The sequence below is a fragment of the Vombatus ursinus genome, unplaced genomic scaffold (genome assembly GCF_900497805.2).
Source record: "Vombatus ursinus unplaced genomic scaffold, bare-nosed wombat genome assembly UNPS02014807.1, whole genome shotgun sequence".
Classification (NCBI taxonomy): Eukaryota; Metazoa; Chordata; class Mammalia; order Diprotodontia; family Vombatidae; genus Vombatus; species Vombatus ursinus.
Window position 1 is genome coordinate 42,821,361 of NW_020954585.1, and position 22,087 is coordinate 42,843,447.

The following is a 22,087-nucleotide window of genomic DNA, read 5'->3' on the forward strand; positions in this document are numbered from 1 at the left end:
GTATAGCATGTGTGCTGTATAGACAGACCCTCATGCCCCAATCAAGCTTTTCAGACACACCTGGTCAGGGTTGGGTTTTTATGAAATCTGTTCCCCGCTGTTCTCCCTGACCATTGGACCTTATGTCCATGTTTAATTCCTGCGTTTCTGCGACAAAGATCTTGTAAAGGCAGTGGTGAGGTTACAGAAGCCCAGCTGTTGGACAGTCTGGTTTTGTAGGGAAAGAGGCTTAAGTAGTTTACACCAACTACTCTGCAATAAATGTTTTCTTGGGTACCAAGTATGGGGAAAAGTAAACAAGCACTTCACAGAGCCTTTTCCCTTGATGCTTGAGAGAAGGAAGATTTAGATTTGATGATGTGCCAGTTAAAAGGAGATTCAAATGCAAAACAAAAGGCCTTATTCTGAGAAACAGCGACTTGGGGCCATAAAGCACTGACCCCAGCCCAACCTCCACCCCTTTCATGTAAAAGAAAGGAGGCGGACCTTGGGGTAGGCGTTGCTGCTCAGGGAGAGGAAATCCCCATTGGGCTAACCTGGCCAGTGAACAAGGGGTTGGCAGGTAGGGGCGGGGCAGGGCGGGAACAGGTGACACCGGTTACCAGCTCAGCCATTCCAGACCCCTCCCTGAGATACTCCCCAGCTGCTCAACCCCATTCCTACTCCTGGGGTTGCCAAGAGAAGTTCTCTTACAACGGACAGTCTTACCTGCCCCCTAGGACGGACCTGTTGGGTCAGGGGAAGGCAGGTGCGTCCCAGACTGGGGCCATGAGCTGGAGGATGGGCCTGGGGCCTCAGTGGCCCCTAGCGTTGATGACAATGCTAAGCTTATTGAATCTGCTACCGCTGGGAAGGGGTGAGTGAAGGCAGCAAGGCTGAGACCAGGGACAGTAGGTGACCAGTTTTTCCCCTTCCTCAATCCCTTTCTGTTTCCTAGTCCCTTGGTTTGCCTTTTCCCTAGTCTCCCCTTCCCCCTGCCTCCCACCATGGCTGACCTACCCCTTCTTCCAGTCCCTCAGTCTTCCAAATTGTCTACCTTCACCCCACCCAAATATCCCAGACCCCAGCTCTAACCACTTCCCCTTTCCCGCCCTACTCATTTTCTCCTTTCTTTGCTTTCAGGGGCTGATGGGAAAGAAGGTGAGAACTTGGGGGAAGAGAAGGGAGGAAAAGGGTGGGGCAAGAAGAGGAAGGGGAGGAGAAAACAAAATGGGGGAAAGAAGGACTTTTCTGTTGGAAATGAAGGGGAAAGAGTGAGAAGAGGAAGAGGGAAATAGAAAAGGTGACGAGAGATGGGGGAAGGGAAGAAGAGGGAGTTGGAGGAACCGGGAGGAGATATGAAGGAAAATAGAGAAGGGGATCAGAAAGGTAGAAGGGGGAAGGGGAAAGGAGAATGGGGAAGGAGGAAAGGAAGCATACAGAGTTGAGAGAGGAAGGGGAGTTTAATTAAGAGTGATAGGGGGAGGGAATACTGAGCAGAGTCGAAGAAAGAGAAGATAAATGATTACCCAGATGGGTTAGGAAAGGAGTCCAGACCCCGGCCCCACTGGCCACAGTGTCCCTAAACAGCCCCCCCCCTTTTGCTCTCTTTCAGAAGTTCCCTGTGGCATGGCCTCACAGGCGCGAATCGTGGGAGGTACCAATGCCTCCCCAGGTCAGTGGCCATGGCAGGTCAGCATCACCTACAATGGCATCCACGTATGCGGTGGCTCTCTTGTATCCAAAGAGTGGGTGCTCACAGCTGCCCACTGCTTCCCAAGGTTAGACAAGAGTTGGGAGGGATAAGTATGGGGAGGCATGGAACTGGGAACTCTTGGGGAGGATTTTTGGGAGAGAAACAGAAGGGAGAAAAGATGCTGATTGGATTCAGAAACGGAGGGAAGCAGTGAAAGGGATGAGGGACACCTCGATTCCAGCTGTCTTCTTCACTTCCCCTCTATTCAGGGAGCACAGGCTGGATGACTACGAGGTGAAGCTGGGTGCCCATCAACTCAGCACCTATAGCCCTGATGCAGTGGCTACAACTGTAGCCAAGGTCTTCACCCATCCTAACTATGTAGAAGAGGGCTCCCAGGGCGACATTGCTCTCCTCCAACTGAAGTTTCCTGTGAACTTCTCGAGGTACATTCGTCCAGTTTGTCTACCAGCAGCCAATGCCTCCTTCCCCAATGGACTCCACTGCACTGTCACAGGCTGGGGTAATACACACAGCTCAGGTAAGTTTGCTGTGGGTGTATGGGTTGCCAGAGCCAGTCCTATTCATCAAAGAGATGGAGAGTTTGGGAGGATGGAGGATTTAATATGTACCCCTATTATCTCCTTTCGCTGCAGTGAGTCTCGCTAACCCCAAGACCTTGCAGCAGCTGGAGGTGCCTCTGATTAGCAGAGAGACGTGCAACTGTCTTTACAACATAAAGCCGGATCCTGAGGAGCCACACGTCATCCAGCCAGACATGGTGTGTGCTGGCTTTGTACAAGGTGGCAAAGATGCCTGCCAGGTAAGGGCCTGATCTTGGGCAGGGAGATACAAGGGTCATGAGAAAGGAAGGGAATAGGATACCAGAGTCCTAAGAAGGAGCAGGGGCTGAGATACTGGATTCCACCTGGCTCCTGATGGGGTGAGCTGCCTGAGACTTTTAGGGGCTTGATGGCCTTAAAAGGAACTGAAAACTCTGCTGTCCAGGCTTCTCAAATCTACTCGTTGTGTCACCGTAGCGAAGTCACTTCCTTTCTCCTTGCCACAGTTCCCTCAACTATAAAATGATGGGGTTGGACTAGATCTTCAAGATCCTTCCTGTTCTAACCTTTTTTTTTTTTTTATTTTGGCAAGGCAATTGGGGTTAAGTGACTTGCGCAGGGTCACACAGCTAGTACTTGTCAAGTGTCTGGTCTGAGACTAGATTTGAACTCAGGTCCTCTGCTCTAGGCCGGTGCTCTATACACTGCGCTACCTTGCTGCCCCCCTGTTCTAACCTTTTGTGGTTTGTCTATCTCCAGGGAGATTCTGGAGGGCCCCTCTCTTGCCCCATGGGAGGCCGCTGGTTCCTGGCTGGTGTTGTGAGTTGGGGAGATGCCTGTGGGGCTCCCAACAGGCCTGGAGTCTATACTCTCACCTCCAGCTATGCTTCATGGATTCACCAGAAGGTCTCAGAGATCCAGTCCCACTATGTGCCCCTGACCAAAGAATCCCATTTGGATATGGATCTGTGCAAAAAGGATCTCAGCAAGCTCATCTCAGCTTCAGCCCTCCTGACACCAAGCCTGCTACTGTCCCTCAGCGTGTCAGTCTTTTGTCACCTCCTGCTCTAGAACAGAGCACAATTTCTACAGACTTTGCCTGGTTTGGCTGGAGGGCTTAGTCCCTTATCCACTCACTGCCTCCTGGACAACTGACACTTTACTGAGCCCCCCTACCCCAACCCTAGAGGGACTGAGACATTCCCTTCTCACTGGGACCTGAAGCTTCAGATTGTGAATTGTGGTCCACCTCTAAAACCAACTGTCAATGGCCTCGAACACTTATTACCTGTGTAACTTGGGGATCAATAACCTCAGACTCAGTTTCCTCATCTGTAAAATGAGAAGATTGGATTAGCTGGCCTCCAAAGTCCCTTCCAGGAGCGCTGAGGAGGGACTGATGGGACTTTCTGACCTTTGAGCCAGCTCCTTCCACGCCAGGACAGCCGTGGTTCTTGGTGTGTGGTTTGGGGCCTGAGCCTTTCCTTACTTTCAGGATTTATGGCTGTTTGTTGTCAAGAGGTCTCTCAGCAGCAACCCTAGTGAATAATCTGGGACTCTCCTGTCTGAGGGGCTGGGCCAGGTGATTCTCTGGCTACCACTGGGAAACTCTGCCGCCATTCTTCTGGAGGACTTGGCCCCTTCACCTGCACCCGTGTCAGCCCCCAGAGTTAGTGGAGACCGGGCATCTCCATGAAAGCCAACCTCAAAGTACTGGTTCTTGCATTCCAAAGACAAGTGCCCCCTCCAGCAAAGAGCAGCTGCATGCCCATAACATGGCTCTTCATGAAGGACCGACCTCCTCCACAACTGGCTGATCCCCCCCTTCCCACACAGGACCCTACCCTGTAGCCACCTGTTATTGGACTCACTCCCTCCTCCTCTACTGCACCCTGGAGGACTGAGCCACCCCTGGGAAGGGGCTGAGGAGTGAGGGTGTGTGTATGTATGTACATATGTGTGTGTGTGTATGTGTGTGTGTTTGTACACAGGTGCATGCACGGCAAGGGAAGGCATCACATCAGTCCTATTGAGCATAATAAACCATTTGAATAAGCAACAGGTGGCCTGTGAAGTCTCCATTAGTTTGTTGATCCCTACCATTCTTCCCCTTTCTCCCTCCCCAAACAGCCAATTTTGCAATTGTACAGTGACAAGCTTTATTAAAAAAATATTTTAGGGCTTGAAGGTGGGCAGACAAGTCTATACATATTTACAAACTGGGAAAAGTGCACCCCTCACAGGTCTAAGGCTGCCAGTGGGGAGGGATGCAGGGAGGTGCAGGGGCACTGGTTTGAGCACCATTCACTTCTTGGACAACTTTACTTGCTTGTGCTTGGGTGGTGCCCACTTGAGACAAACTGAGTCCACTGTAGGGGGAAAAGAGAAAAAAATCAAAGATGGGGTCAGCCGGAACATGGGGTGACGGGTTGGGAAAGCAAGCAATGATATCCACCTTTTGACAGAAAAGTGATGGACTGGTACAGAATGAGGTCTATGTGTATATATTTTTAACGTGGCCAATGGGAGTTTGTTTTGCTTGACTATGCATATCCGTAAAAGGAATTTTTTTTTCCCCAATGGGGTAGAGGGGTAGGAGGAAGAGAAAATAGATTTCTGGTCATTTAAAAACTAAAACTTTTTTTAAAAGGAAAGAAAGCCATCTGAATGTACAGCAGGAAGAACTCTGGACTTCGAGTCAAGAGACTGGGGTTCTAGTTCGAGGTGCCTGCCAGTTCTGACATTCTGAGTTTCCATGAGAGGGAGCCCACGTTTGTACTAGGCCCTGGGCCAAGTTTCAATGAGCCTAAGTGAGAACAAAAGGGCATATTGAGCGAGGCCTTGAGGGGGAGGGAGAACCAGCCTCCTCCAGAGAGCCGGGTACTGCTTGCCTCTGGTAGACAGGAGCAGGTAGGACCGGTTTTGCGATCATGAGACAGGGGCTGGCCCAGCTGCAAAGGACATAGGAAGTGGCCACCAGATGGGAGCCTGGAATCCCCCAGTAAACATGGGCATGTCTAGTTCCACACTCTCCTTGTGACCCACACTCCCACCCCATGGTTTGGGTACCTCCCCACTACCTGTGATGGGCGGCTTCTTGTACTGGGCACTCTTAAGGTGCTCTTCCACTAGCTTGGGGGTGACACAGATGACATGCTGCCCCTTCCAGTACTTGACCATGTTGAGTGACTGCAGAGTGCTGATGATGTCATTTTGTGTGATGCTGGTCATCTGGCTGTGGTAGTGAGGGTGAAGAGAAGCAATGAGAGCTTAGGGGTTTCCTCTCCACTAGCCCCAGGCACTTTCCCGTGCCCTTGAAAGAGCAATGGGGGACTGGGGGGTGGGGAGACGGAGAGGAAAGGACATGGCCTTGCTCCAGTCCATTTGGGGAGCTAGGGAGACACCATGACACTCACCCTACCTGTCTCCCTCACCCTCTCCTCTGCCCCCCGGTGGTGCTGGGGTGGTAGGAAAGAACAAGAACGTGGCCATCCTCACCTGAGGTCTTTGATGGACAGTGTGCCCCGGAAGTCCCTCAAGATCTCCAGCAGGACCCAGGACCAGTAACTACGATAGCTCAGTTTGCCCAGGTCTGACAGTGGCTTCTCTGGAGAACCCACTGTACTCTCCAACTTCGACAATTCGTAACCTTAGAGATGGGTGGGGTTGAGGATCCTGGCACTCCCATCCCACCCCAGATACACACCCCCTCCCCTCCCTTTCCTATCAAAAGAGGCTCAACTTACTGAAAGCAATGAGGAACTTGCCATAACCTCTGCGCTGATATGGGGGGAGGGTCAGGATACAGGCCACATTATTCCCGTCTGGGGACTCCTTCTCCTTCAGGGGCAGGCAGGTAGAGAACTAGTCAGGAAATAGATACTGGACCATCCCAACCTAACACCCATCCCTCCTGTGCCCCATTTGGCACCTTAGAGAAGTAGCCCACGATGTGGGCCCCCTGTCTGTCCACTTCGGTCAAGATGTAAAAGACAAATGGCTCCACATCAAAGTACAAGGTCTTGTGGTCCAGGAAGAGCTTGGCCAATAGACACAGGTTCTGGCAATAAATCTTAACGGTGGGAGGAAAGAAAGGAATGGGATTAGTGGTTTCCCCCAAGAAACCTCCCTTTTTATAGAGTAACTTCAATCCTCCTGGAATTACAATGAGAGTGGGAAATGTCCTCTGAACCCCTAAACAACCCCCGCCACAAACAGAAGCCCTCAGAGAAAGGAAACCAGTCTCATTAGTGGATGGTCTCTTGGATGATGCTAATAAAAATAACAGCCACTTAGAGTTGGAGCCCTAGTAGAATTTAAGTAAGCTTCCTGAAGGTGAAATGTTTAATTTTTTTCTGGTCTCTGCAGTCTTAAATGTCTATTAAATTGAATCTGCCTAATTTTGAGGGAAAACCTCCCATGGGGCCTTCCCCACCAAAAACAATTTCTTGAGTACCATGAGATCTCATCAAGGAGAAAACTGGGGAAAAACTGCCTCCCATTATGAAGTAAAGTACTCCTATTCCATCCCAAGGCTCTGGGGCACACCTTATGGTCTTTGCCATCCACCTCATATACTGATATGTTGTTCTTTCGGTAGATTTCCTTGCCAGGTGGCTGTCTCCACTGGCACTGCCCCTGGGGTGGAAGAACAGATGAGTTTTGAGTCTCTCTCATCATGAGATTAGCTCCAAAAGTAGTGAGGCAGTCCAGCATGCAAGTGGGAGAGCTTGACAACCAAAACTCCCACAGCAGACTATAGTTGCAAGAATCCTGAAACAGAGTCAGAAGAACTTGGGTAACTCAGTTTGGGCTTTGCTACTAATTCAATGTGTGACTTTAGGCAAGTTGTCTCCTTCTCTGGGACTCAAGTTGTCCATCTATCAAATGAGGAACATAGTCTGGACCAGGAGTTCTTAACTTGAGGTCCACGGAAAGGGGAGGAAAAGGGAGAGGGGGAGCAAGATTTTATTTTTATTTTCACTAATTCAAATTTAGCATTTCCTTTGTTATTTAAAAACATTATTCTGAGAAGGGGTCCATGAGCTTCACCACATTAAGAATGCCCGATGAGTCCATGACTCACAAAAAAGTGAAGAACCTTTGGTCAAGACGCTTTCCAGGTTGCATTCCAACTAGTGTAGGTTCCTTTTCTATCAACTACTGACCTTCACTAGCCCTGATGCTTCATCTGCCATGTTACAGGGAGAAAGTCTGTCAAAAGATTTGGGTTCTGGTCCCTGCTATCACTAACCCTGAGGTGCCTTCCCAGACTTGACATCTTATCTTACCCACTTCCCCAATAGCTCTCCTGTCTATCCCAACCCAAAAGGTATTGCCCAAAATACTGGTTAAGTGGGCCTTAGTGAGGTCTCACCAAATGGAAACGATAGCTCTTCTCAAACTTCATGTACTTCAGGCAGTATTCGCAGAGCCAAAGTTTGGGCTGTTTCCCATAATCTTCTGGGAATGGGGAGAAGTACCAGGCATCAATCTCATAGTTTCCAATATGAATCTTGTCCACATACTTCACCTTAGTAATCTGTGGGCAGAGACAGTAAAAAGCTAAAGGGAGACAAGTGAGTGGTGGCTTTTCATGATAACCCTAGGAGAGGGGATACATTCAAATGGTAGGGGACTGAGAAGAGACCAGACTGACTGCAAGGGGATCCAAGAGTAAGGGTAGTGAGAGGCCTGGTCTCCCCCCTCTGCCTGCTTACCGCCTCATGTTCCTTTTCTAGTGCTGCTGTTGTGGGATCCATTTCTGCATAGGTCTGGTGGGGAGAGGAAGCGGAGAGAGGGAATAAAAAACATTTTCATCCTATCATACTTCCATCAAATCATGGCTTCCCTTTAAAATTCACCACAATTTCCAAACTATCTTCTACTACTAATGATCTCCATAATCCAACATGGACCATTCCTATCTCTCTCTGCCCAAGGTGTGCCTTTTCCCCTCCTCTTTGTCCTTTTATCCTAATCCTGATTGAGCTTCAAGATTAAGACCCTCTCCTACTTTCCCTTTTCTGACATCCTCTTGCAGAACCAGTCTTGCACCTGTTTATGCATTCTCTCTCACCAACATTATTTGTGCTTGATTATCATTGACCATTTGTCATTTACTACACAGTACTGTTAATTTTATTTTTCTTGTGTCTTATCTTGTTCTCCCCAACTAGGCTGAGTTCTTCCAAGGCAGAAGGCCTACTTTAAGCCTCTTTGTCTGCCATACAGAGATGGTTTACACATAGCAGACAACTGAGACAAACTTGCTCATGGACTAAGAATTTAGGATTGGAGCAGAACAGGAAGGGATAAAACTGGGCCGTTCTCTCCAGCAGGCTCTGGGAAATGTGAGCCCCTTGAAAGGATGCCTCAGGGGGAGCATTAGTACAGGACATCCTTCACCCACTACACCCCTTCCAAACTAGACTACTCATAATTCCATGATCTCATCCTACCCTCTATGAAATTGGCAAATGCTATTTCCTTACCCTCCTCCCACTCCTTTATCTCTTGTCTGTTGAAATCTGTCTGTTCCTTCAAATGCAAATACAGGTCAGGTGCTACCTCCTCAATGAAACTTCCTGATTCCTTCTAGCTGGAAGTGGTCCCACCTGCCTTAAATCTCTCAAGTGTCCAACTTTTCTCATTCTCTTACTCAATTGACGTAAACTATGTAGAGGTCTTATTGACCTACACTGTAAACACTTGGTGGGAACTCGTTTTTCATTTCCATATCTTAAGCACATAGTACAGGGCCAAGTGCTAACAAACAACTGTTGAAGTTATGTGTTTAATTAAACTTTAGAACAAAAAGGGGCTTGAGAAGGCTAACTTGGTCACCTCCTTCATGTTACAGAAGAAGTAGAAAGTTTAAGTGGTTTTTCAAGGGTGACCCAGTTAATCAATTAGTGGCAAACAAAGAGCTCCTATTTCCTGGCTCCCCCTCAGGCCTCCAAAGGTGGCTGCAGACCTTCTGCACATGGTTAATCTCATCATGTTTGCGTTTCTGGTTGCGGGTGATCTTGCGCTCAGGCTGCTCTGCCAGCTCACTTAGGTACTTCTCAGAGTTTTTCTGAACAGCTTCTTTCACCGTCTTGGTCAAGGCCAGTCGATTCTTGTCCACCCATTCATCCAGCCGACGGTTAACTGAGAGAGGTGAGAAGTTAACAGAAGAAACGCAAGTGTCCCACCCGCCTCCCCATTCCAGGTCCTGTTCTCCAAGGTGCCCAGTTGGTTCTTCCTGTCTAGGGAAATAATGTCATGTCTCCAGAAAATAGAGGTACTCACAGCCCACATAATGTACGTAGAATTCCTCTCGTCCTTCTTGGTCATTCACACGGGACTGAATCACCTCTGCTGAGTCTATAGAACAAGAAACCTTGAAGTTGCCAGGAGGATGAGGCAGGGATCAGGGGGTAAGGGCCCTTGGAGAGTAAGGACCCTCCCTTCCAGTGAGGACAGTTTCTAACCTCTCTGGCCCACTTGTGATAATCACCAGACCACTCCTCCCACCTTTCCCTGAGGCATACTCTTCTATTTTTTAAGAGCTCTGTCAGGAAGCTATGGATGCATAAAACTGAAATTTTCTTCCTAACCTGCCCAATGCTCCAAATTCTACCCCCTTAGACCAAACAGAGTAAGTTTAATCCTTCTTCCACATAATTGCCCTTCAAATACTGGAAGAGAGCCATCATTCAGTCTTCTCTCCTCCAAGCTTAATACCATCAGCTCCTCTACCCATCTTCTTATGGCCCAGTCTGCAGTCCTCATTTTCTTGATCGTCTTACTCTGAAAAAACTCCACTTTGTCAAAGTCGCTCATAAAACAAGGGCTCTAAAACTGATCATTGTACTATAAATGTGGTCTAAGACAAGTATAGCAGAATTATCAATTCCCTCACTGTTTACAAAGTACCAAAAAATATGCAAGGCATTGTGTAAGTAAGGGGAAGGAATACTTGTATACAAAAAAAGTATGATATGAGGTAAAGTATTGAAAACCAGCACAGGAGAGATCCAGACAAAGCGCTTTAGAAAAATGTGAAGAAGGAGAAAATACTCTTAGTTGAAGGTGGGAAAGAAGGGAGATAAGATTAAGGAAAGCTTAATGAAGGCAATGGCACTTAAACTGAGCTTTGATGTTATTGTACTGATACACTGATATTAAGAGCAAAAGAATATATTCTAGGCATGAGATGAACAGTGAAAATGAACAAGCACAATACACAATGAGAACCCAGAAAGGTTACATGTGTTAAGGAATGTTTGGTTAACACGTGACTTGTCCGAAGTCATACATGTAATAAGTAGCAAGTCCCAGAATCAAACCTAGGTCTTTCAACTCCAAATCTCACTGGAAAGGAGCTACATTGCCACTTGTGTTAGGAAAAAGCTCAGCTGGTTCAGTCTGGATGGAACATAAAAGTATGTGAAAAGTAATATAATAAAATAAGGTTGAAAAGGTAGATGGGAATAAAATTACAGAAGGCTTTGAATGAAAGGATAAAGAGTTTGTGTTCAGACAGGGACCACAGGTCACCATTAAAAAGGTTTTTGTTGTTTTTAAAGCAGGGGAATGACATACCTGTGGATTAGTAAGCTTATTTTGGCAGTTCTTTGACAGATAAAAGGAGAGGCAGTATGGCATAACAGAGAGCTGGCTGGCCTTAGAGCTTCGAACAAGTCACTTAAGTCTCAGTACTCAAGGGCTATTTTCAAGAATAAAAATGAAAATGTGTGGAAACTCTCAGGGCAGCATAGATTAAATGACAGGTCTAGAAGAACCTCTCTTCCTCCCCCAACCCCCCCCCACCCCAGTCCAAAATGTGAAAAAGAAAGGGAAAGACTGCAGACAAATGAGATCAGTTAGGAGACAATTGCAATAATTGCTGGACCTGAAGTCAGGAAGATCTGAACTCAACTCTGGCCTCAGACCCTGTATGACCATAGGCAAGTTGCTTAATCTCTGCCTCAGCTTCTTCATACATAAAATGGGGATAATAACAGCATTTATTTCCCCCCCCACCCCGGTTATTGTGAGGACCAAATGAAATCATATCTGCACTATGTACATAGCAGCTATTATCGTCCAGCTAGTTGGTCTTCCTGACTAAAGGGTCTTCCCACACCAGTTCACCCTTCACTTGGCTGCCAAGGTGATCTTCCTCAAGTGCAGGTCTGACCAAGTTAGACACCCACACTTGAACTCCAGTGGCAACTAATAACCTCCAGGATCAAATATAAGATCTCATTTGGCTTTTAAAACACTTCACAACTTGGCCCCTTTCTAACTTTCCAGTTGTCTCATACTTAAAAAAACAATTCAGAAACATCAGGGTTCTTGCTACTCTTCCCACAGGACAGCCCATCCTTGACTACATTCCTTTTCACTGATTGCCCCCTATGGCTAGAATGCTCTCCCTCTTTCTTTCTGCCTCCTGGCTTTAAGACGCAACTCATAAACCACTTTCTGCAAAAGGCCTTTTTCAGTAACCCTCCTCCCTACCACTATCTTCCCGCTGAGACTGTCTCCTTTTTATATTGTACATCTCTTGTACATAGACATGTACACAGTAGTTTGCATGTCGTCTCCTCTAACAGAATGTGAATTCCATGAGAACAGGGACATCCTCTGCATTAACACAGTGCCTGGTACAAATGAAGCACCTAATAAATGGTGCTTCTTTACAAAAAGGAGGTTATTACAACAGTCCCTGGGAAATGTGACAGATCTGAAATAACCCTGGGAAATGTGACAGACCTGAAATAAAGTGTTTGCAAATGAATGAAAAGGAGAAAAGATGATGATGCCAAATGATTAGAAGGAGAAAGAAGTCAAAGATAAATCTGTGATTTAGATCTTGGAAAAGCTGTAGTACATCTTCAAATACTGTTTAAGATTGCTTTAATTCTTTCAACGATGAGGAAACTGAAGGCCCAAGGAAATGAAGTGATTCATCCAAGGCCATACAGATAGCCAGGTCTTCTGACTCCAAATTCAACACTTTTCCGACTGTATAGCAATGCCTCCAACATTCATTCATTTCTCAATAAAGTCAGCTTGGCATAGTGGAAAGACTGCTAGACAAGGAGTCAGGAATGAACTGGGTACAAATGCTGCCTAAAACACGAGCTATTTGACCCTGAGTAAGTCACTTAAACTAAGCCTGTCTCTTCACCTGGAAAACGGGATTAACGGTAGTAATACCTCGGACTTTCGAGGATAAATTAGGTGACCTGAATAAAAATGCTTTTGCAAACCTTAAAGCAACATGGAAACGTCGACTGCTTCTCCCTTTCTCTGGAAAGTTTTGGCTCCAGGTACCTTCTACCTCTCTTACCTTTTCAAGCTCAAGCCAGGCCATCAAACCCCCGGCCCCCCCCCCCCCCGGTGCTTTCATCTCTCAGGATGCCCCAGACATCCAGGCCCTCCAGGAGCCAAGGTCACAGAGGGAGGGCAGCCCGGCCCCGATTCCCCCGACTCCCCCCCACCCAGCGCTACTCCGTATCCCCCGCCCTTACGCCAAGTACTATCAGGCCGTCGGCAGAGGTAGGTTTCTCCGATCTCCACCGTGACCTCGGGCTCGCCGCGGGCCGGGGCCGGAGGGGAGGAGCGGCCTGGGGGCGGGGAGGTACCTTCAGCCAATGCTCTCTCCCCGCCCCCGGCCTCGCCCTCCCCCGGGGCTCCGACCGTGGCCACTGTCGCGGAGCTTGCAGTCGCCATCGAACCGGTCGGAAGTGACGCAAAAATCAGGCGCCTCTACAACCCCAAACTTCCGGTTCCCGTACGGCAGAATGGAGTCCTCTAGAAGCACGGGGAGGAGCTACGTGACGTGGCGCCCCGCGATTGAGTCCCGGAGAGCACGCACCGCCTACAAAAGGGCGCGACCTCTCACCGATTGGTAGCCACGGCCCGGGAGGCCTCGTTCCTCTCCCCCGCCCCCCTTCTTCCGTACGACATGGAAGTACCCGGAGTTAGCAAGCAGGGACGCCCCCTTTGCTACGTCATAAAGATGTCTCAGCTTCGTCTAGGCTCCGCCTGTAGGTGTGCCTGGAGTTCCGAGCGTTAGGGTGGAGAAGTGATTACATCCTGCTTTTTAACCGGAAACGCTGGAAATGAAGAATGGGTGGGTCGAGTTGCATTCCCCGTTGCTGGGCAACGGCAAATGATGGCGGTAGCAATAACTTACTGTGCGCACTGGCCTTTTCCCCTTTTTCCGCTTCAAGAATGGAACCGACCCCCAGGCCCTGACCTTTACTCCTATTTTCAAGGTTTACAAAATGCGTTGCTCTCTACCACCTGGGAGAACGATTGTCCCCATTTTACAGATGCAGAGGCCGAGGCTCAAGAGAGGTGAAGCAACTGATCCAAGGCCCCACAGCTAAACAAGAGGCAGACCTGGTATTTGAGAATACTCTGAATGAAAGCCCAGACCTCTTTCCAGGACACCACACTGCCTGTGGGAGAATGGGGTGGTGCCAGCGCAGCTCCCAAAGATCTTAAGAGGTTGTGAAAAGTAGAGTTCAGGCATTGCTGTCTGTGGACAGCTGAAAGAAAGGGAGGCTTGAATGAGGAGGCCTTAGAACCTAGGGACCCCTCCTCAGAATGTTCTTAAATGTTTAAAACAAATTACATAGGGCTAAAGAAGAAATTAAAGTTGTAGTTTTTTTTTCCTGCCCAAGTTCATTGTCACATTCCCGGCCCACAAATTCATCTGTGGACCCCAGTTTAAGAACCCCTGGTCTGTAAACCTCCACCCCTGAACTCCCAAGAAGCCCCCTCAACTTGACAGTATTTCCAGTATCTGGAACAAGCCTGAGGAGGGCTAATCTCAAGGAATAGGTCTGTGTGGTCCTGGGTAACTCTTTTCTAGGCTGGTTTTCTTCTAAGAACAAGGGAGTTAGACCATATAGCTCAAATACATACTATGTACTTTGACAGTTCAAAGCAAGACACTTTAGTCTCTTCTCCCCACTCCCTAAAGTTCTCAAGGCCTCCTCATGGGAAGCCTCAGTAATGAGCTGAATTCATAGGGGGAGGGGAAGGGAGAAGGGAGAAGGTCAAAGAAAGATAGATTTAATGAATGACTTTCTGGAGTTCAGGTCATCTGAGCTATGGGTCAGGATTCCCTCTGAACATCCTCCTGAGAGAAAGAAAGACACGTCACAGTTATGAGAGGGTTGGGCTGTGTGTCTATGTGTTTAGACTCAGGGTGGCTAGGGACTGAATTAGCTGTCATTAATGAGACAATAAAATCTAGAGATAGGAAGCAGGGAATTCCACCTGTCTAGACTTGACACATCAAGGGATTTTTCAAGGGAGAGAATAACACTACATCACCACATATCTTTCTGACTTATGAGTGTCTCATGTGCTTCATTTAAAATCCAGCCTCCTTGCCACTTCTATCCTAATTTTCCCCTATCCCCTACATCTTCCTCCTTCCTATCTTCTGGTCCAAGTTCCTAAGTACCCTGCAGCCAGAAGCCTGCTGGCCAGGACTCATAAGGACAGGCAGGAGGCCAACCAGGGTGTCACAATCCAGCTGAGGACGAGTATTTTTAACAGCCACCTGGGATCAGAATGTCAGGTGGCCCCCCCATGACCTCATTAACTTTGAACAGTGGAAAGGAAATAGAAATAAAGGGCCTTGGGGAGAATAAGAGGAACCTGAGGATGTCATAATTGACAATTATTCCCATTTTAGAAGAGCTAAACTGAATATCTCACCAGACATTCCTTCTCATTTCCAATAGGTCTCTGGCCCCACAAAGGAACTAGCAAAAAGACCAAAGACCCCAGAATTAGGGTTAGAAACTCAGGGAGGATTTCCCAGTTATGACAGGAGAAAAGCCCAGGAGAGAGGATGTTGTACAAAGAACAAGATTTCAAATTAGAGAAGAGTACAAATCCCTCAGCTACTTGTTACCCCAAGTGGCCTTGGACAAGTCACTCTATTTTCTGGGCTTCAGTCTTGTCATTTGTAAAATGAGGAGGTTTGGTCTAGGTGATCTCTAAGGTTTTTCCTAGTTCTAAATCCTATGAAATGGACAGTTGCTATCCCCATAGATCTCTCAAAAGGGAAAGTGTGCCCCACCCCCAGCCAGGCCTACCTGTCTGTGGACAAGGGGGAAGAGCCAAGGTGACCCCCAGCTTTGTCCTGGGAAAAGGTAGGCAGGAAAGTCTGGCTGTCCCCCAGCCAGCCAGGACACATACACCGTGCCCTGGGGGAGGGGCTTTCAAAATGTGCACTTTAATATTACAAACACAGCAGTAGAGGGGGAGGGAAAGGGGGTTCACGGACCCCCAAACCCACTTTCCCAAAAACATGTACGATGAAAGAGGCCTCTGGGGCCCCCAAATGCACCCCCCAATCATCCCCAGCTCTGGGCCAAAAAGCCAGAGGCAGAGAAGATAGGAAAAAGGAGGAAGGATATGAAAGGAAGGACTGCAGTAACTGGTGGGTGGAAATTGAGTTACCAACCCTGGTCTAGTGGGCTTGGGGGAGCTGGGAGTCTAAGTCCTGATTGCCCAGAAACCAAGGTGCAACAGCAAGAGAAAAAGGTTCAGAGATCTGAAGCAGAGCCATTAGCAAAGGTTGTGGGGAGCTCCTGGCTCACAATACTTCAGACCAAGCTTCAAGAACTGGAAGGAAGGGGTGGGGTGGGTGGTGGAGAAGGACAGTATTATGTTGAGAGAGGGAAAGAGGCATGGGGTTTCCCCTGGCAAGTCCCAGAGGGAGGGCCCAGGCAAAGCCAGGCTAATGGGTCAGATCCGAAAGCTCTCTTCTTTGCCATCAATGTGCCGAAGTCGTAGGTAGACGTCTGTGCCAATTCCTTGCAAGGACTGGAGCCGAAGGGAACCACCTAGGTATTCTGCATATGCCCGGGATGTAGGCAGACCAAAACCAAACCTGGAGGGATGGAAACAATAAGGGTGATATCTTAAACATCCTAGCCCTTTGTTTCCCCCTTCCTCCATGAAGACCACCAAAATTTGGGAAGGGGGAAGCCTCACCCATGCATAGGTCCTGACTGGCCATTGCTGTTTGTATCCAGGTGACCAAAAAGTGGACTGATTCGGGGGTCCTGAGTGCTGGCCTCAGCCGTGGTGAAGTGGTAGTCCATCACTTTGTCCAGGTGGTGGTGAGCGATGCCCCCACCCCGATCTGAAATTCTAACAGAAGCCAGCCACACCAGGCTAAGGCTATCTGCAGGGATCACTTCTACCAGAAGACCTTCCCTTATTAAACCACCCACCTCACACTTCTCCTGTCCTCTGGATTTCCTGGGCTTGCAGCCATGTTTCCTTGGCATACAAATAAGACTTATCTCTTCTAGGGCAGGCCATTCCCTCTCTGATCTATGTTCCCTATAATCTCCCCTTCCCTAGACTCCAGGGCTTGGGATCCTGGCCTTTCCCACTTCTGCCCTCAGCCTCCCATCACCCATACCCCAGTCTACTTGCACTACTCAGTGGGCCCCTAGAGCCCATCCCCATCCAAACCTGATTATGAGGTCGATATCATTATTGGCAATAGTGATGACAATATCTGGGACATTGTATGGAGTGTCTAGATGGCTTTCCATTGTGGCCCTGGGATAGGAGGAGCAAAGCCAGGTGGGATTATGGTTAGCAATCCTCCCTTCCCACAAGCCCTTCCCCAGGACCCTGACCCCACCTCATGGCATTCTTCAGCAGTTCAGGAAGAATGTAGTCCAGGGGCATCGGGATGAAGGGGAACCGGGCAGCCACATGGCCATTGATTCGAACTCGAGGGGCATTCCCATACTTGTGTTCACACAGCCTCCTGGGGAGCAGGACGAGGGGATGGGGGACCTCAGCCTGCGCAGTCTCCTCAGGGGGTCCCCCTTCCATTTCCCCTCCCCTTGTCCTCCCCTCACCTGGCAAAATCCACCCACTTTTCAATGATCTTCTTTGGGGAGAGTCGAGTACAGATGATCCCCACAAAGTCGGGCTGGAGGCAGGATGAGGTACATGGAGGTTGAGGCAGCTCCCTCCTAGCCAAGAAACCCTCCCCCGGCAGACTCAGCCGTCTCCAGCTCAATCTCAAGCCTGAAGCTCTGACCTAAGAGATTGTTACCTGATCCCTGTCTCCCTCCTAGGACATCATGAGCTACCCTGCCCACCCCTCCAGGCATCGGCACCTTATCCTCATGCAGGGCCAAGTGATGGGTGGCCAACATACGGATCCCCAGCCGTGATGTCAGTGTCTTATCCAAGAAATATCGGACCAGCTTCTCATCCTGAGAGGGAAGGAGAAGATGCCCAGAGATATGGACCTCTTTCCTTCTTTCTCTTCAACCCAGTCCTGGGCTCTCTGGATGTACCCCTTCATCCCTCTTAAGATGGCTATGGGGCCCTACCTGGATATGCTTCCGGCACTCTCGAAGTCCCTCAGCTAGAAGAGTTACCACATCTTTGTGATCATCCAGGAGCTGTCGGACCAACTGGCAATACTGGGCCTCAGATGCCTGGTCCTTTATCTGGGGACCACCAAGGTTATCACACAGTCCTGAGTATACAAGGTGCCTCTCTTCAACAAGGTCCCTTCTCTGAAGTCGTTACGCTTCTAATATGCCCTCCAAACCCCACAGACTGTTCCCTTCCAGAAGTCCCCACCTCCCCAGGATTCCCCCAGCTCACCAGGGCAAATTCGCTCAGTTTCTGGAAGGCTCGGATATAGAGTTCATGCTGAAAGGAAGAGAGACAGTAAAGGGAGAAGAGAGGAGGATTATGGGGGGTACTAATGATTCCTGGGCCCCCTCGTCCAGCTGCCTTCTAGCCTCTCTGAGCCACTCAGTGCCCCACAGGTACACATCAACTCCTACCCCAGACCTACAGCAGTTAAAGAGGCAGGGTGCTACAAAACCAACTCATACCTCTATGCTTTTAGTGGGAAAAGACCCAAGATGGGAATTAGAACCAAGTTCTACTCCTGGCTCTCCCTCTGACTGGCCACATGACCTTGGGTCAGGGCCAACCTCTTTGGACTTTGGTGTTCTAGAAAACAAGGCGCTGGGGACTAGACATCGCTGAAGTCCCTTCCAGTTGTGATATTTTTATGGCGCTATGTCTACCTCTTCACCTCCTCTCCCAACCCTCCCAGCTAAGTCAGTCTCTCCCAGCCGGCCCTTTCCCCATGGCTGGTCATGTTTAGTTTCTACTTTGCCAGAAGCTGGAGTTTCCCTTTCCCCTGGGCAGGATGAGCCTGTTTTTACCACATGTAGGATGGTAGGATTGCAGCCAATGATGAAAGGTAGACTTCGGAAGCCCTTGATCCGGTGAGCTATACGAACAGGGAGCTCCTGATGTAGGTAACGGGCACTTTTCTGGAAGGCAAGGATGTACATGTGTGATGTGTGGAAAGCTCAGAATCCTGCAGGATATAAAATAGGAATAGCGGTGGAGTGGTGAATGATTGAGGGCCTCAAGGACAGGAACCAAAGGACCCTTACCAGCAGATGGCTGCCATCCTGGGAACGGCCTGAGTACAACATCATGGTTGGAGTGAGACGGACAGAAGGCTGAAAATATGGACAGATGGCTGATAGTTCCCCAACCTAAACCTTGCTACTTCCTCCAAACTCTTTCTGCCCTGGCACACCCTCTTCCTCTACCACAGCCCACCTTCTCAGCTGCCGCATCAATGGCTGACTGGTTGTAGAAAGAGGTGACGGTCTTGGATCGCTCTCTGGCCAGTTCCATGTGATGGGTGTCAGTGGCCGAAGTAGACCAGAATCGGAGAGCCAGGGATGCGAGTGGCCAGAGTGGGGAGCCCCCACGGTGGCCACTCCCCAGCACTGATGCTAAGAGCATCGTCCTGTCCCCACCTGTTTATCCTTCTTGTTGGGCCTCCAAGTGAACCCAGAAGTGGGACAGAACAGGCTGGGTATGTAGGTGAGGTGGGGGGGAAAGGGCTTACCTCAGACTTAGGGGGGAGGACAGGAAACAGAGGGCAGGCTTGGTAAACCCACTCCCATCTGATGGAAGAAGATAGAGAAGAGTGTGACAATGAGGACAGAACCATCCCAGCTCCACCTCCAGGGATTGTCCTGAAACTGTTCTGGGGGTATCCTCACCCTGGGGCCCCAAATTAGAGACAGAGTTCCCTACTAGAGGTACCTCTTGGTTCCAGCCCCAAGGAGGAGAGCAATCTCTGATATTGGGGGAGGTGGGGGAGGAGGGCAGGGGCTGACCCTTTTTCCCCTTCTGCGGGAAACAAACTTCAGCAGCCTGGGAACAGGCAGCCTCCTGAGGACAGCTTGGTTGGACCGTGGTAGAAAAGCACCAAGCACGCCGACAGCCTCAAAGAAGATCTCTGCACAAAAGAGCAGGCACAAAGATGACCCACCCGAGGTGGTGGGGGAGCCTGGTCATCCATGAACAACCAAACCTGGGGGATCGGGGGGAGGGGGCTCCCCGAGTTCCTCCACCCTGGGGACACCTCCTACGCTCCTCTCCCCCTTCCCTTCTCCTCCACACTACCCCCAAACATATGGTAGCGCCCTGGTAACCTCCAATGCTCTCCCTTTCCTCCACCCTCCCACTCCCCACGTCGGCGCAGTGGTAGATCCCTCCTCAGGGTCTGCAATGTAAGACCCCATAATGGTAGGGTCCGCGTGGGGGGGGGGTGCCATGTGAGGCCCGCACTTACCGCCTGGGCCAGGAAGGGAGCGGGGCGAGGAGCTGAGCGGATCGGACCCGGGTGCCAGAGAGAGACGACAAGCCGAACCCAGCAGCCTGCGCCCTCTGCTGCTGCCTCCCCCAGTTCTCCCCCAGTTCTCCCTCCAACCCTACTCCTCCTCCCAAGTCCTCCTCCCTCCTCCCGTCTCCGGTTCCTGCGTGATGACGTAGGAGAAAAGCAGCCTACTCCGAGGGGCTAGGACCTCCGGGAATTGTAGTTTCTTTGGCACGACCTCTCTGAGGACTCCGCAGCCAGGTTGCGAGGTTTTAGAGGAGGCGGTGACGTCGCGTGGGGTGGGGGCAGAACGAGGGAACTGACCTCTGAGCTTCTGCTCACGATGCTCCCTCATGCCCCGAGTGCTCTCTTTTTCCGGCAGAGTGACTGCCCACCCTTCAAAACCCGATTGAACTCTGTGTAATTGTAATGACTTCGGCTAGCCTCGGGTAACAGAATGCACCTCCTTTGCTTCTTTGTGGAGGTGGGGAGGTGCGAGGTTGCTCGTGGAGCATTGCATTTTTGGTCGGATTCGGTGATGAGTGGCTTAATTGTGCTGAATTGCTTTTTTCCACTTTTTTATTCTCTGTTGGAAAGGACAACTCATTAGGTGCTGGAGAGACATATTTGGAAATTAATTTGGGGGGGGGGGGGAGAAATCTGCCATTTAGACTTTGCCCAACCAATCAATACCATGTTAGAGGAGGAAGAGCATTGTTGCTGGCCCCGGACGACCTGGGTTGAAAAGCTAGCTCTGCTACTTACTATCTGGGTTATCTTGGCAAGTCTCTTAACCTCTCTGGGCCTCAGTTTCCTTGTTTGTAAAATGGAGTTGGATTAGATGTTTGGACTAAGGCCTCTTCCAGCTCTACATTAATGATACTAAGAATGTGTGGGACAGCGATGACCCTTACCCAAATTAATTCAGAGGCTTCTTCAGGTAGAAAGTAGAAAGGATTTTATTGCGATCTCTAGAAAGGGCGACTCACACGGAAAGGCAGTTCGATGCAAGACCCCAGGGGGTGTCAGCCAAGCAAGCATTTTTATAGATTCTAACTGCAACCCCTCCCTAGCCCCCTACCTCTCATCCCATTGGCAGGGCTTCAGAGGGCACAATCTAAACATGAAAAAACTACCCCAGCAACAGCTGTGGAAATTACAGAATCGTTACATAGTTTGCACCTGCCTTTCCCTCCTTCAAGTATCCTCTTCGTACATCTTGTTTTTGTTCATTTCAGATCCTATTATTAGGGGTCTTTATCTTATTTTACTAATTTAGGTTTAAATTTTATGAGGGGTCTTCACCAATCTCACTCAATCCTTCCTCTTACGTGTTCATTGAAGACCTCTCACACCAGTTTTGGTATATTCCTTCCACTATTTCATCTCTTACTTCTGATCCTTCTGGCCCAGTCCTATCTTCCTGCTCTACTGGGGTCCATCCCTGCTTCCTTAGGATCATTAGTTGAACTGACACTTCAGCTTTCTTTTCTAATCTAATCATCTTAGACAATGCATCCTGTACTAATTTAGTGATTAACTGCATCATACATGGGAAACATATGGAAAGGAGAATACCTAATATCTTTAGTAATTCCATTTACCACTGCCCCATTATCATCAGTTTTTACACAGCATGTGGATAGATTTAATTTTCCACATACTCCACCTTCCTCATCCAATAGGTAATCTAAAACTAATCTGTGTTGGAGGACCACTTCTCTGGTTTGGGTAGCCTGATCTGCTAACAGACCCAGAGCTTTTGCAGTCTGGTTAGTAATGATTTCTACCACTGCCTGGAACCTAATTAGTAACAAGCTCCAGCCCAGTCGAAAGGGAGGTGAGTGTAGGCAGTGGGGCCGCAAATCCAATAGTGGATTTGAATTGAATTGAAGCTGGCAGTTTAGGTGTCAACTCCTCCGACCACCCCCAATGTATTTTGGAATGATTCCCTCCTGCTGGGTAGTAGTACATATTATAGGGCCCTAGAGGTCCACCTCCTAAGTTCTTATCCTTATGCTGACATTTCCACAGGGCTACATTCTCCTCCCATTCACAGCTTGTGATGAGATCTCCTGTCCAGTTCACTTTATCCCAATAATATGAGAGGTAGTCCCTTTCCCCAGTTTCATTGGTCCATCC

At 49.1% G+C, this 22,087-nt stretch overlaps 3 protein-coding genes across 4 annotated transcripts; 1 reads left to right on the forward strand and 2 right to left on the reverse strand.

The window, feature by feature from the left end:
* The first annotated feature begins 608 nt into the window (after window positions 1-608).
* Window positions 609-4,297, forward strand: PRSS8 (serine protease 8). The gene is made up of 6 exons (XM_027875094.1): window positions 609-856; window positions 1,123-1,140; window positions 1,595-1,760; window positions 1,945-2,216; window positions 2,332-2,498; window positions 2,998-4,297. The coding sequence occupies exons 1-6, from the start codon at window positions 769-771 to the stop codon at window positions 3,307-3,309; spliced, it is 1,023 nt and encodes a 340-aa protein (XP_027730895.1). The 5' UTR covers window positions 609-768; the 3' UTR covers window positions 3,310-4,297.
* An 86-nt stretch (window positions 4,298-4,383) lies between these two features.
* KAT8 (lysine acetyltransferase 8) lies at window positions 4,384-15,338 on the reverse strand. The gene is made up of 12 exons (XM_027875091.1): window positions 13,212-15,338; window positions 12,765-13,047; window positions 9,532-9,606; window positions 9,215-9,390; window positions 7,959-8,012; window positions 7,616-7,780; window positions 6,787-6,876; window positions 6,170-6,310; window positions 5,985-6,078; window positions 5,737-5,887; window positions 5,319-5,473; window positions 4,384-4,607 (listed from the first exon to the last, which is right to left on the reverse strand). The coding sequence occupies exons 2-12, from the start codon at window positions 12,964-12,966 to the stop codon at window positions 4,543-4,545; spliced, it is 1,368 nt and encodes a 455-aa protein (XP_027730892.1). The 5' UTR covers window positions 12,967-13,047; window positions 13,212-15,338; the 3' UTR covers window positions 4,384-4,542.
* Window positions 15,339-15,426: 88 nt separating this feature from the next.
* Window positions 15,427-20,061, reverse strand: BCKDK (branched chain ketoacid dehydrogenase kinase). Of its 2 annotated transcripts, none has more exons than XM_027875092.1 (13): window positions 19,922-20,061; window positions 19,464-19,585; window positions 18,895-19,247; window positions 18,723-18,791; window positions 18,486-18,596; window positions 17,911-17,958; window positions 17,631-17,750; window positions 17,412-17,510; window positions 17,148-17,221; window positions 16,925-17,053; window positions 16,750-16,839; window positions 16,261-16,419; window positions 15,427-16,156 (listed from the first exon to the last, which is right to left on the reverse strand). In XM_027875092.1, exons 3-13 carry the CDS (start codon window positions 19,081-19,083, stop codon window positions 16,012-16,014), a joined length of 1,233 nt encoding a protein of 410 aa, XP_027730893.1. In that variant the 5' UTR covers window positions 19,084-19,247; window positions 19,464-19,585; window positions 19,922-20,061; the 3' UTR covers window positions 15,427-16,011. The 2 variants fall into 2 exon arrangements, with proteins under 2 accessions (XP_027730893.1, XP_027730894.1); XM_027875093.1 differs by having other exon boundaries at window positions 19,390-19,585.
* Between the last annotated feature and the right edge of the window lie 2,026 nt (window positions 20,062-22,087).